General features: G+C 45.0%; 1 protein-coding gene across 1 annotated transcript; it reads right to left on the reverse strand.

Moving 5' to 3' along the window:
* Nucleotides 1-409: 409 nt before the first annotated feature.
* LOC147596692 (syncytin-2-like) lies at nucleotides 410-1258 on the reverse strand. The gene has a single exon (XM_086769607.1). It carries the CDS (start codon nucleotides 1256-1258, stop codon nucleotides 410-412), a length of 849 nt encoding a protein of 282 aa, XP_086625733.1.
* Between the last annotated feature and the right edge of the window lie 10599 nt (nucleotides 1259-11857).

Below are 11857 nucleotides of genomic sequence, written 5' to 3' on the forward strand. Positions count from 1 at the left end.
AGTGCCTCCTGGTGGTGGTCGTCGGGGGTCGTGGGGATGAAGGCAGGTGACTCCTCTTCGTCACCGCTAGTAACCTTTTGTTCTTGCGCAAACTCAGTTATCCCTTGGCTTTCATTCAAGCTGCAGGGTCGGTTTTAGCTGGTTCTTGAAGCGACCCCCCTTGTCCTTACCGGGAACTGTCTTTCGTGAAGAATTGCAAGACTTTCTGCTTCAAATAGTTTGCACAATGGTTAGCAAATTATTAAGCAAGTAGTTAACAAAACATTAAGCACTATTTATCAACTTGATTCCTTAGGATGCACAGCAATAATTAATCAATGCCATATCTATTAAGATTTCTTTAACTCCTTCTCTCAGTCCCCCCTTTTCTAGAAAATTAGTAAATTCTTTTACTGTATTTAATTTAATTCTAGTATAGTGTTTCTCTATCTAACATTTTTTCAAAATATTTGTTAGACTCAAGCCTTTGTCGTAATTGGTTTCTTTTCCATTCACTGTAGGAATCTCCTGTATTCTTAAAACACCACAAGCCGCATCGAATTGATATACAAAGGATTATGGATAAAAGGATGATTGCTATTATTGTAACAAAGAATTGTTTTAACCATGTTAAATTTGGCAGCCAGGAGGTTAACTTCTCCCAGAGTTCGGAAAAACTCCAAGAGGTGTCATCTTGTGTTATCTCATGTAGGATCTTTGCTTGCCTCCTGATCTCCTGGAGGTCGTCAGTAATCCGCCCACTCTGGTCTACATACATACAGCAGTCAACGTTGATTGCTGTGCATACTCCTCCTTGTGAGGCCAATAATAAATCTAAGGCCATGCGATTCTGTGATATTATCTTTGATAACCCAGTCACTTCTTCTTGGAGTGCAAGAATAGCATCTATTGTTCTGTTCTCTATTATTTCTATTACAGCTGAAATATTTACTATGGCCTTTTCCAATTCGCTTACCCCTAGAGATGGGATCAGCCACCGCACAAAGCTAAGAAAACCCATTGGCCTTTCTATTAGGGGATTGTTTGTCCTCCGGCTCCTAATTGAATTGATTCTCCGTTTTCTCCTTACGGGACTCTGTGTTGTTTTGTCAATAATAGTGATGTTGGGGACCAGACCGCCTAAAGTACAGGCTCCTCGCCATCCTAGAGGCAGAGTCTTACGGGCCACTGTGCCACACAACCAGTACCATCCTGTTCCCAGTGGAACCGGAAGACCAGTGTAATTAAACGATTGAAATACTGGGTCAATATTCGTCATGTTCAATGAGATAGTTTTGTTACAATTTAGATACTCCCCAACAAACGTACCGTTTCCCGAGCTTACCAGGCAGCGGTCTCCTGAGGTATTGGTTACTATTGTGTTTATTTCCAACTCCCGGCCCCACGTGGCTTGAGTATCTTTACTAAGAGTGGTACTTTCCCAAAAGATCCTATTTGTCCAGGAGACATTCAACGACAATGGGATACCTATTAAAGGCACTCCATGACCAGAATGCCTTGGCATTTGGGTACAAACCCAACAATCGGTCTTGTTTAAGATTTTAGTGATGTTTTGAGTCAGCTGAACATACAAATTCCCTTGCCAAGCAGCTATGTTCATCATTTGTAGATTTACCAGGATTACACAAACCTTAATCCACATTCTACCTTCTCAGTTTAAGCTTTAGGGGTCCCTGAACTTCAGAAGTCCAGAGTTTTTGTGGTGCCTTTTTTACCCTAGTGTGGTGTATCCAGGCATTCTGCTCTCTGATCTTGATTGCTGTAAAGGAGGTGAGGAGTACCTGGTATGGTCCTTCCCACTGTGGTTCCAAGGTTTTTTCTGCAAGAGACTTTACATATACATAATCTCCAGGTTGTATATCATGCACAGGTTCATCTAGACCTCTTCCCCGGGTACCAATTACATGCTTTCTAATTTTATTGAGTTGTTTGCTCAATGCCACCATGTAGGAAGTCATAATTTCATCCCCAGCTTGCGTAGACATCCCCCTCTGTATCCCATAGGGTCGTCCATACAGAATTTCAAAGGGACTCAGTCCTTCCTTTGCCCTTGGTCTCGTTCTTATACGCAAAAGGGCTAAAGGGAGAGACTGAGGCCAGGTCAAGTTTGCTTCTTGTCCCAATTTCACAATTGGCTGTTTGATTAAGTGGTTCATTTTCTCCACTTGGCCACTCGACTGAGGGCGGTATGGGGTATGAAGTTGCCAATCTATTCCCAAATGGTGGCTAATTTGTTGTACTATTTTTGAGACAAAATGTGGTCCTCTATCAGAGGATATGGTTGCTGGAACCCCAAAACGTGGTATTATCTCTTGTACCAATACTTTAGTTACCTCCCGAGCCTTAGCTGTTCTAGTTGGGAATGCTTCTGGCCAACCTGAAAAGGTATCGGTTAATACCAGCAAATATCGATACCCCCCTTTTCTTGGAAGTTCTGTAAAATCAACCTGCCATTGTTGTCCAGGCCCATTGTCTTTTCCAATCTGGCCCATTTCTGGTTTGGGGGTATTTTTAGGGTTAGTTTGGAGGCAAAGGTCACACTGTTGAGTCACCTGTCTCACCGTGGTATATAAATTTCTAGCCACAATTTCTCTTATTAAATGTTTATACAGACCCTCTGTTCCCCAATGCCTTTTCCTATGTTCCTCCCGTATCAAGTGCCACAGTAAACAAGAGGGAATAATTAGTCTTCCCTGTGGGGTATAAGCCCACCCCTCTTCATTATATGACCCTTCCAAGTCTGTGATAAGTTTCCGATCTTCCTTGGTATATTCTGGCTTACCTTCTAGAGAGATTTGCCTATCAGGAATTAGGGCCCCTTCTAGTTTTACCTTCGTTTTGGCCACTTGTTTTGCCTCTCTGTCCGCCAGCTCATTCCCTTTTTCCAAATCTGAGCTCACTTTCTGGTGTGCCTTAATATGCATAATTGCCACTTTCTCAGGGAGCTGAACAGCTTCTAGTAGCTTCAGAATTTCTTCTGCATGTTTGATATTTTTTCCCTGGGAGTTCAATAGTCCTCTTTCTTTCCAAATTGCTCCACGTGCGTGCACAACTCCGAAGGCATATTTTGAGTCCGTGTAAATGTTCACAGTTTTGCCCTGGGCCAACTCCAGGGCTCGGGTTAGGGCAATTATTTCTGCCTTCTGTGCGGAGGTGTTCAAGGGCAAAGGCCCTGATTCTATTACCTGCTGACTGGTAATGATGGCATATCCCGCATGTCGATTGCCATTTAAGACATAACTGCTCCCATCTGTGAACCAGTTTTCCCCATTTTCCATGGGGCTATCCTTCAGGTCTGGGCGGCTTGCGTATGTTGCTTCGATGGTTTCCAAACAGTCATGATGCACCGGTTCTCCTGTGTTCCCGCTGAGAAAAGAAGCTGGGTTGACAATGTTAGTGACCACGATTTCCACATCATCCTGTTCTACTAATACAGCTTGATATCTCAGGAACTTTTGTGGAGAGAGCCAGTGCCCACCCTTTGCTTCCAGTACTGCTGATACTGTATGAGACACCAAAACAGTCATTTTCTGGCCCAGGGTAAACTTTCAGGCTTCCTGTATGTTCAGTATCACAGCTGCAACCGCCCGTAGGCATCCAGGCCAACCCTTTGCAGTGGCGTCTAACTGCTTAGAGAGGTAGGCAACTGCCCGTCGATATGGACCCAGATCTTGTGCTAATATTCCCAGGGCAATACCCTGTTTCTCATGGGAGAAAAGAAGAAACGGCTTACTCACATCTGGGAGTCCTAAGGCCGGGGCCGACATCAAAGCCTTTTTCAGTAGCTCAAAGGCTCGTTCGGTCTCTTTGTTCCACTCAAGGTGCTTCTGCTCAGTCGCTGTCAGAGCATACAGTGGCTTAACAAGCAGTCCATAATTATAGATCCACAATCGGCACCACCCGGTCATTCCCAGAAAAGTCCGTAACTCCTTTACTGTCTGAGGTTTCTGAGTCTGGCATATTGCCTCTTTGCGGGCCTGTCCCAAAGTTCTCTGCCCCGCACTAATTTCATAGCCCAAATAATTCACTTTACGTTGCATTACCTGGGCTTTCTTCTTGGAGACACAGTATCCCTGGAGTCCCAAGAAATTCAACAGACTCACTGTCCATGCCATACAGTCTTCCTCTGTTTTCGTGGCAATCAGGATATCATCTACATACTGCAACAATTTTCCTTCCCCAGATGGGGTTTCCCAGGATTCTAAGTCTTTTGCAAGCTGATTCCCAAAAATGGTAGGACTATTTTTAAATCCTTGTGGCAACACCGTCCAAGTGAGTTGGGTCTTCCGACCACTTTTAGGGTTTTCCCATTCGAACGCAAACAATTTTTGACTGGCTTCATGGAGAGGGAGGCAAAAGAAAGCATCCTTCAAATCTAAAACAGTAAACCAAATTAGTTCAGGTGTCAACACAGTCAGCAGGGTATATGGGTTTGCCACTACTGGGTAGAGGTCTTCAGTTATCTTATTCACTGCCCATAAGTCTTGGACCACCCTATATGACCCATCGGGTTTCCGAACAGGTAATATAGGGGTATTGAATTCTGACTCACACTCCTTTAATAGTCCTAACTGTAGAAATTTTTCTATCACCGGCCGGATTCCTTCTCTGTCTTCCTTCTTCAGGGGATATTGTTTAATTCTTACCGGTCGTCGGCCTTCCTTAACCTTAACTTCAACAGGTGGAGCACTTTTCGCCCTTCCAGGTACATCGGTAGCCCATACCCCCGGGTACACTTGGTTTAGGATTTCCTCGTTAATTTTTCCTTCTGAGGGGAGACTGGTTAAGGTTAGACTCAATATCTGAATATATTGCTGATCTTTTACCTCCAGAGTAATTTCTCCTTTTTCAAATATAATCTTTGCTCCCAATTGTTCCAATAGATCTCTTCCCAAAAGTGCTTTCGGGGAGTTGGGCATATATAAAAATTTGTGGATACCCCATTGTTTTCCCAATTTGTATTTTAGAGGCTTACAAAAATATGCCTTTTCACTTTGGCCAGTTGCTCCTTTTACCATGACATAATCATTTCCCAGGGGCATCAAAGCTTGATTCAAAACTGAGTATGTTGTCCCTGTATCTACTAAGAATTCTACTTGTTGTTGTTTTTCCCCTAGCTTAATTATAACCAGTGGATCCGCTAGGGTAGATCCCCCAGGTTCCCATCAGTCTTTCTTCACATAGGCTATCGTTCTTCCTGTTTGAGCCCTTTGACCTTCTTTCTTGTTCCTTGGGCATTCCTTTTTCCAGTGACCAAAATTTTTACACAAAGCACATTGATCCTTGCCCAGTCGGGGCAGGTCTCGTCTAATCCTTCTTCCTCCCTCTTCCTGGATAACAGCTATCAGCTTCTTTTGCTCTTGTGTATATCCTTCCTCTCTGTAACTGAATACTCTCCATGCTTCATCTAACAGTACTTCTAAATTCCTGCTTTCTGTGGGGCGTAATTTCTGAAGTTTGCGCCTTATATCCCCTGTAGATTGACCCAAAAATAGGGAGACTAATTGCTGTACTCCTACCTCTGACCCAGGATCCAGCGGTGTGCTGCGGCGCATCACGTCCCTCAATCGATCCAGGAATTCGGATGGGGACTCGGAAGGACTTTGTTTGACTGCATATAAAGCTGACCAATTTATATTTTTGGGGATTGCCTTCTCCATTCCCTTTAAAATCCATTCCTGGTACTCCTGCAATCTTTCCATATGTACAGATCTATTAACATCCCACTTTGGATCTTGGAGAGGGAAATATTCCTTAACGTCCCCTCCTGTAATCTTATAATGGTCTTCGGCCAGATTCCCTGCTGTCTTTAAAATCAGCTGTTTCTCTGTCTCGGTCATATACTCCAATAATAGTTGTATATCCTTCCAATCAGGATTATGCTGTTTTACAATAAATTGGAACTGCTTAGTTACACTTACCGGGTCACTCCTATAATCTTTTGCAACCTTTTTCCATTCCCCTAGGTCAGCAGTAGAAAAGGGTACTTTAATTAACATCGTCCCACCATCCGGTCCCACCGCCTCCCGGAGAGGTGCTTGCAAAACTGTTGTAGAAGATTTCTTCCTGGTACGGGAAGATATGGGACTGTCCGGGAGGGTTGAAGCTCTGTCCGAGTCCGCATCCTGTTCCTGTGGTCGAGGGGGAGGCTTAAACAAATCAGTTAAATCTTGTTCTGGTGCCTGGTGAATCTTATTTGCCTTAGTACATCTTTGTCCAATACTACATGCTGAACAACACCGCCTCAGTTTACCTCTAAGTTCCTTGTTGTTTTCTCGCTCGAGTGCGAGTACCATAGGGTCCTGTGGGGGTACCATTCCACAGTCCCTTTGCCACTCTGGGTGGTTTCGGAGGGTGAAAAACATATCTGCATATGAAACCTCATCCCATTTTCCTTCTCTTATTAGAAAGAGCATTAGTTGTAACAGAGTATTATAATCCATTGACCCATTGAGTGGCCACTTAGCCTCGCCTCCTAGCTTATACAACGGCCACCACTGATTACAGTATTTGATAAGGGTCTTTTTACTTTCCGTACCTCCAGTCCCAACAGTATCTTTCCAGTGGGCAAGTACACACCCCAGAGGGCTTTTCTTTGATATATCTCCTTGTGTATTACCCATCTTGTAAGGTCTCCACGCAAATCACTTCCTGCAAACCCCTACAGTTTTCTCCTAATTTTCCTCTCCACACATCCCAAATTTCTGGACAAAACAGGGGATATTCCCCAGATATCCCCTACTCCAAGGAATTTGGGGAAATCCAGTAATGTACACGTATTCCTACGGTTCAAGTCCAAACCAACTCAGGAATGTTTCTCTCCATCCTGACATACAAGGACATTTACTAAATTTGGATGAGAGGATGGCCCCCTTGCGTTCTAACCAACCTCAGACAAGCTGGGCGGCTAGGGGCGGCTAGACCAGCCTCTCACACCACACACACACAGTTGCAGTCTCGCTTGAATTCTCATGACTCAATCACTCTCTCACAACACAGGCACTCCCACAGCAGAACGTTCTTCGCACACACATGAATTTGTCCGGACGCTTAATTAACACTCCAATTGACATCCCTTTTAGCAGCTGCAAAATATAGCCTTCAAAATTGCAAGAGGCCCGCTTACCCTTCTCCTGCTTCTCATATGCCGATCATCAGCAGGTCCGTCCTGGCTCCCGACAATGGGATGCAGCGATTACCTCGGACTCACTCAATCTACTCCCAAGACCGCTAGCGGCCGCTCTATCGGTCAGCGAGTCCCCCTTTGATGCTCCAAACTAACCTGGGTACCCACCGAACAGGGACTATGCTGCACGCCAGACGTCTCTGCGCGATTTACCAGCTGCCCTGGCCACGCGTGACAGGCCCTTCAGTAAAACATACCGTTTGGTCCGCGGCTTCAGGAGGTTGTTGTCTGCTCCTGCGGTGAGCGGCTGGCAGCGGAGGCTCCTCCGAGGAAAGTGCTCGGGGCGCGCCTAGGAGAGTCCGCTCCGCAGTCGATCCCGCAGCCAAGCAGAGATCCTCCTGGCTGGCTCGCCAAACTGACGTGCGGAAAACGGACTCCACAATCTGTGAGATTGTAAAGTAGGTATGTTTATTCAGCGCTGGGCAGCACAGGGGGGTAGTCCCACCAAAACCGTGCGCGCCTTACGTGGCAACTCACTTTAAATTTATACAACCAAGTGTTACATATACATAAAGTTTCACAATACGCCTATACATATGCATGACCTATCCCCGCTTCGTATTAAAATTAGTCCCAAGGGGTCATTTTCATAAACTCCTCCTGTCTGGGCTTGCGCAGTGCCTCCTGGTGGTGGTCGTCGGGGGTCGTGAGGATGAAGGCAGGTGACTCCTCTTCGTCACCGCTAGTAACCTTTTGTTCTTGCGCAAACTCAGTTATCCCTTGGCTTTCATTCAAGCTGCAGGGTCGGTTTTAGCTGGTTCTTGAAGCGACCCCCCCTAGTCCTTACCGGGAACTGTCTTTCGTGAAGAATTGCAAGACTTTCTGCTTCAAATAGTTTGCACAATGGTTAGCAAATTATTAAGCAAGTAGTTAACAAAACATTAAGCACTATTTATCAACTTGATTCCTTAGGATGCACAGCAATAATTAATCAATGCCATATCTATTAAGATTTCTTTAACTCCTTCTCTCAGATGGTGAAGGTGAAGAGAAGGGTTTTCCAAAACATTGCACTCTATTATAACATACAAAACAAAGAGTATCAAACAAACAACACAGGCAACCATCAAGGGTAACAATGTAAACATAAGGCCCACAAAGGTTTCTGAACAAAACAAACAGTTTTAGAAGGATGGCACAATCCATCTGGTATTGATTTCGTGGTCTTTTCCACTGGTGTCGGTGGCTATCCAGGCACAGAAGTTGAGTGGCCTGGATAGTGGGAGTGGTTTCACTGGATCTTTAAGGAGGTTTGGGGCAAAAGGCAGTGCCATTTACGCCCCAGCGATTGTTCACTTTTGCTACGGCATTAAGAAGTCGCGCAGGCCATCTGGAATCCTGAGGTCTAAGGACACACTTTAATAATCCGTTTGTTTTTTCCACTATCCCGTTAGCTTTAGGATAGTAGGGGATGTGAAATACCCATTGTATTTCCTCACCTTTTGCCCATCCCTGAACCACCCCGGCAGTGAAGTGGCTACCATTATCTGATTGAATCGATTGTGTGAGATATGTTCACCTGATTCGTGTTAATGTGAAGCAATACTAGGGTTGCATGGTGAAATGTGACCCTCTCTGTATATGGAATCTTTAATTATCCTGTTTGTTCTTATATAGCCACAGGCTTAGGGGAAACAGGAAGATATGTATATAGTTCTATAAGTTTTGTTTAAAGTTATAAGCGTATTTGGGAGGTTTATTTAAGTTATTAAAAATGTGTTTGGCAGGATTCACTCCTGCCTTAGTAGTTTGACATAATTAAGGATTTTACCTGCTTAACAGCGCTGTTTGCATGAGAAGGACACTTGACAATTTGGAAACTATAATTGGAATTCTGTTTTGGGACGCAACTCATTTATAACAATTGGGTTTTTGCTAGGTAACTAAACCATAGCTTCAGCCCCTTTATGGTGTTCCAAATGTGGGCTGGGTGATCTCCCTTTTGATGTGCAGCCACCCATCCCACCAAAAGAGGCCCCTGTTTGGCCAGTTTTGGTCAACTATTCTGTCTGTATCCCTCCCAGCTTCCTGTACCTGCACATTAGCGAGATCTGGAAAGCCGAACAGTGTCCTTGGTCTCTTTAGCAACTACTCATATAATTAGTGTGTTTATCAATATTCTTCACATCCAAAATTCAAAACACATTGACTACTGAGAGGAAAATTAACTCCACCCCAGCCAAAACCAGGACAACTGGATTTCTCCAAGCCAACTGGAAAAATATCAGGTCATCTTGGTGGATCAAGAAGATGTGACTCTGTGTGGTGTCCACCCTAAATTCTGCCACCATGTTGCCCATAGCCGAACAGGAATCTCTACAGCATGATTGCCTAGCCACTATCAAACAGGTTTGCGCCAGCAGGCCCAACTTGAAGGATGAGCCTTTGAAAAATGTGGACTTAGATCTGTATACCGATGGTAGCATCTTTTTACAGAATGGAGAAAGAAAGGCTGGATATGCAGTTCTGGGTTTTTTTTGGGGGGGGGGGGGTGGGCTATAGTGGTAGCTTCTGTAAGAAGCTGCTAGAAGTTGTTTCCCCTTTATCCAGTGGACTTGGCCAGGCCTAGGGTGGACCCACTGCTGGCCAGGGCCGAGCCAATTGGTAGCGGAATGTTCCCTGATAATGCCTCTGCCATAACGTATTTAAGAAGGGGAAAAATAGAAAAAAAAAAAAAAAAAAAAAAAAGGGAGAAGCTGTGAAGAAGCTGAGCAGGGGCAGAGAGGGGGAGGCGTGAGCCTTGTGGGCCTTGCAGGCCTCACCCTCTGACCTCCCGCCAGGTGGCCATCTGGGCCCTGCTCAACCCAGCTTGGTTGCAAGAAGTGGAGAGGAGATGAGATGTGAAGAGAACCTGAGAGGTGTCTGCCAGCCTGTTGTGAAGAATTTTTCTTGTGAGAGGAATGGCTGCAGATGCCAAGGTCAGTGAAGAAGGAGGGGGAGGAGTAATGCGGCTCCTGGCCAGAATTCCCCTGCAGTCTGTGGTGATGACCATGGTGAAGCAGGCTGTCCCCCTGCAGCCCATGGAGGTCCACGAAGGAGCAGAGATCCACCTGCAGTCTGTGGAGGACCCCGCGTCGGGGCAGGCGGATGCCTGAAGGAGGCTGTGGCCCGTGGAGGGCCCGCTGGGACAGCCGTTCTGGAGGGACTGCACCCCATGGAAGAAATGACCCATGCCGGAGCAATTTCACAAAGGACTGTAGCCTGTGGGAGGGACCCCACACTGGAGCAGGGGAAGAATGTGCGGAGTTCTTCCCCCGAGGATGAAGGAGTGGCATAAAGCGACGTGTGATGAACTGACCATAACCCCCATTCCCTCTTCCCCCCTGTGCCACTCGTGGGGAGAAGGTGGTAGAGATAATGTTAAGCTTGGGAAGAGGGAGGGGTGGGGGGAGGTTATTTTGTTCTCTGTCTCAATATCCTGCTTTGTTTTTAGTAATAAATGAATAGTTTTCCCCAAGTCGAGTCTGTTTTGCCCGTAACGGTAACTTTAAGGATCTCTCCCTGTCCTTACCTCAAACCTCGAGCCATTTTTCTTATATTATCTCCCCCTATTCTCTCAGAGGGTGGGGGGAGTGAGAGAGAGACTGCGTAGTCTGGTCCCGATCAGGGCTAAACTACGACAGCAGTAGTTACCTTATGGGAAGAAATAGAGGCTAAACCCTTGCCCCAAATACCTCAGCATAGAAAGCTGAACTAATCGCTCTTACAATAGCGCTTGAAGTCAGAAAGAATAAATAGATACACTAACTCCAAGTACACCTTTGGGGTGGTGCATGCTCACAGAGTCATCTGGAAGGAACAGGGATTGTTTAATTCCCAGAAAAATGGTGTAACATTTGGAGAAGAAATCTTAAAAATTATTACGAGCAGTATTAGAACCAAAAGAAGTAGCAGTCATCCATTGCAAAGTCCTTCAAAAGGGACATGGGGAAATAACTCAAGGTAATAGGATGGCCGACAGGCTGCAAAAAGAGCTGCTTTATATAAACCAATAATAGGAGCTCATACCTAGCTGAAAACCTGATATGGAGCCTCCACAATATTCAGAAAAATAAAACCAATTGGCAGAAAAGTTGAGATGCACAAAAAAATGAAGAAGGATGGTGGGTGACTTCAAATCAACAAGTTTTAACCACATCTAAAATGATAGAGGTCCTCCTTTAAAGATTGCATGAAGAAACACATATGAGATCAGATGCTATGGTAAACAATATCAAGAGATATGCTATGGGACCAAGGATGCAGACAAATGCAGACATAATAGTGAAGAGATGCCAAACCTTGCTGTGCAAATAACCCTAAAATCTAGAAGAAACCTTCCATGGGCAAAGTAAGAAGAGGAATAACTCCCGGGGAATACTGGCAAATAGATTTATCTGAATTACCAAAATGTGAGCAATATAAGTATCTACTTGTTTTAGTGGATACATTTTCTGGATGGCCTGAAACTTTCCCTTGTCACAACAATAGGGCTAGGGTGGGGATTAGGATTTTACTAAAAGAAATAATGACCAGATTTGGAGTTCCTGAGGGTCTATCCTCAGATCAAGGGCCTCATTTTATTTCAGAGATAGTTCAGGGGGGTATCTAAATTCCTCCAGATAAAGTGGGATCTGCAATACCCCTTGGAGACCACAGTCCAGTGGGAAGGTAGAAAGGATGAATCAAACT

Source organism: Chlamydotis macqueenii, chromosome W (assembly GCF_036417535.1).
Source record: "Chlamydotis macqueenii isolate bChlMac1 chromosome W, bChlMac1.mat, whole genome shotgun sequence".
Classification (NCBI taxonomy): domain Eukaryota; kingdom Metazoa; phylum Chordata; class Aves; order Otidiformes; family Otididae; genus Chlamydotis; species Chlamydotis macqueenii.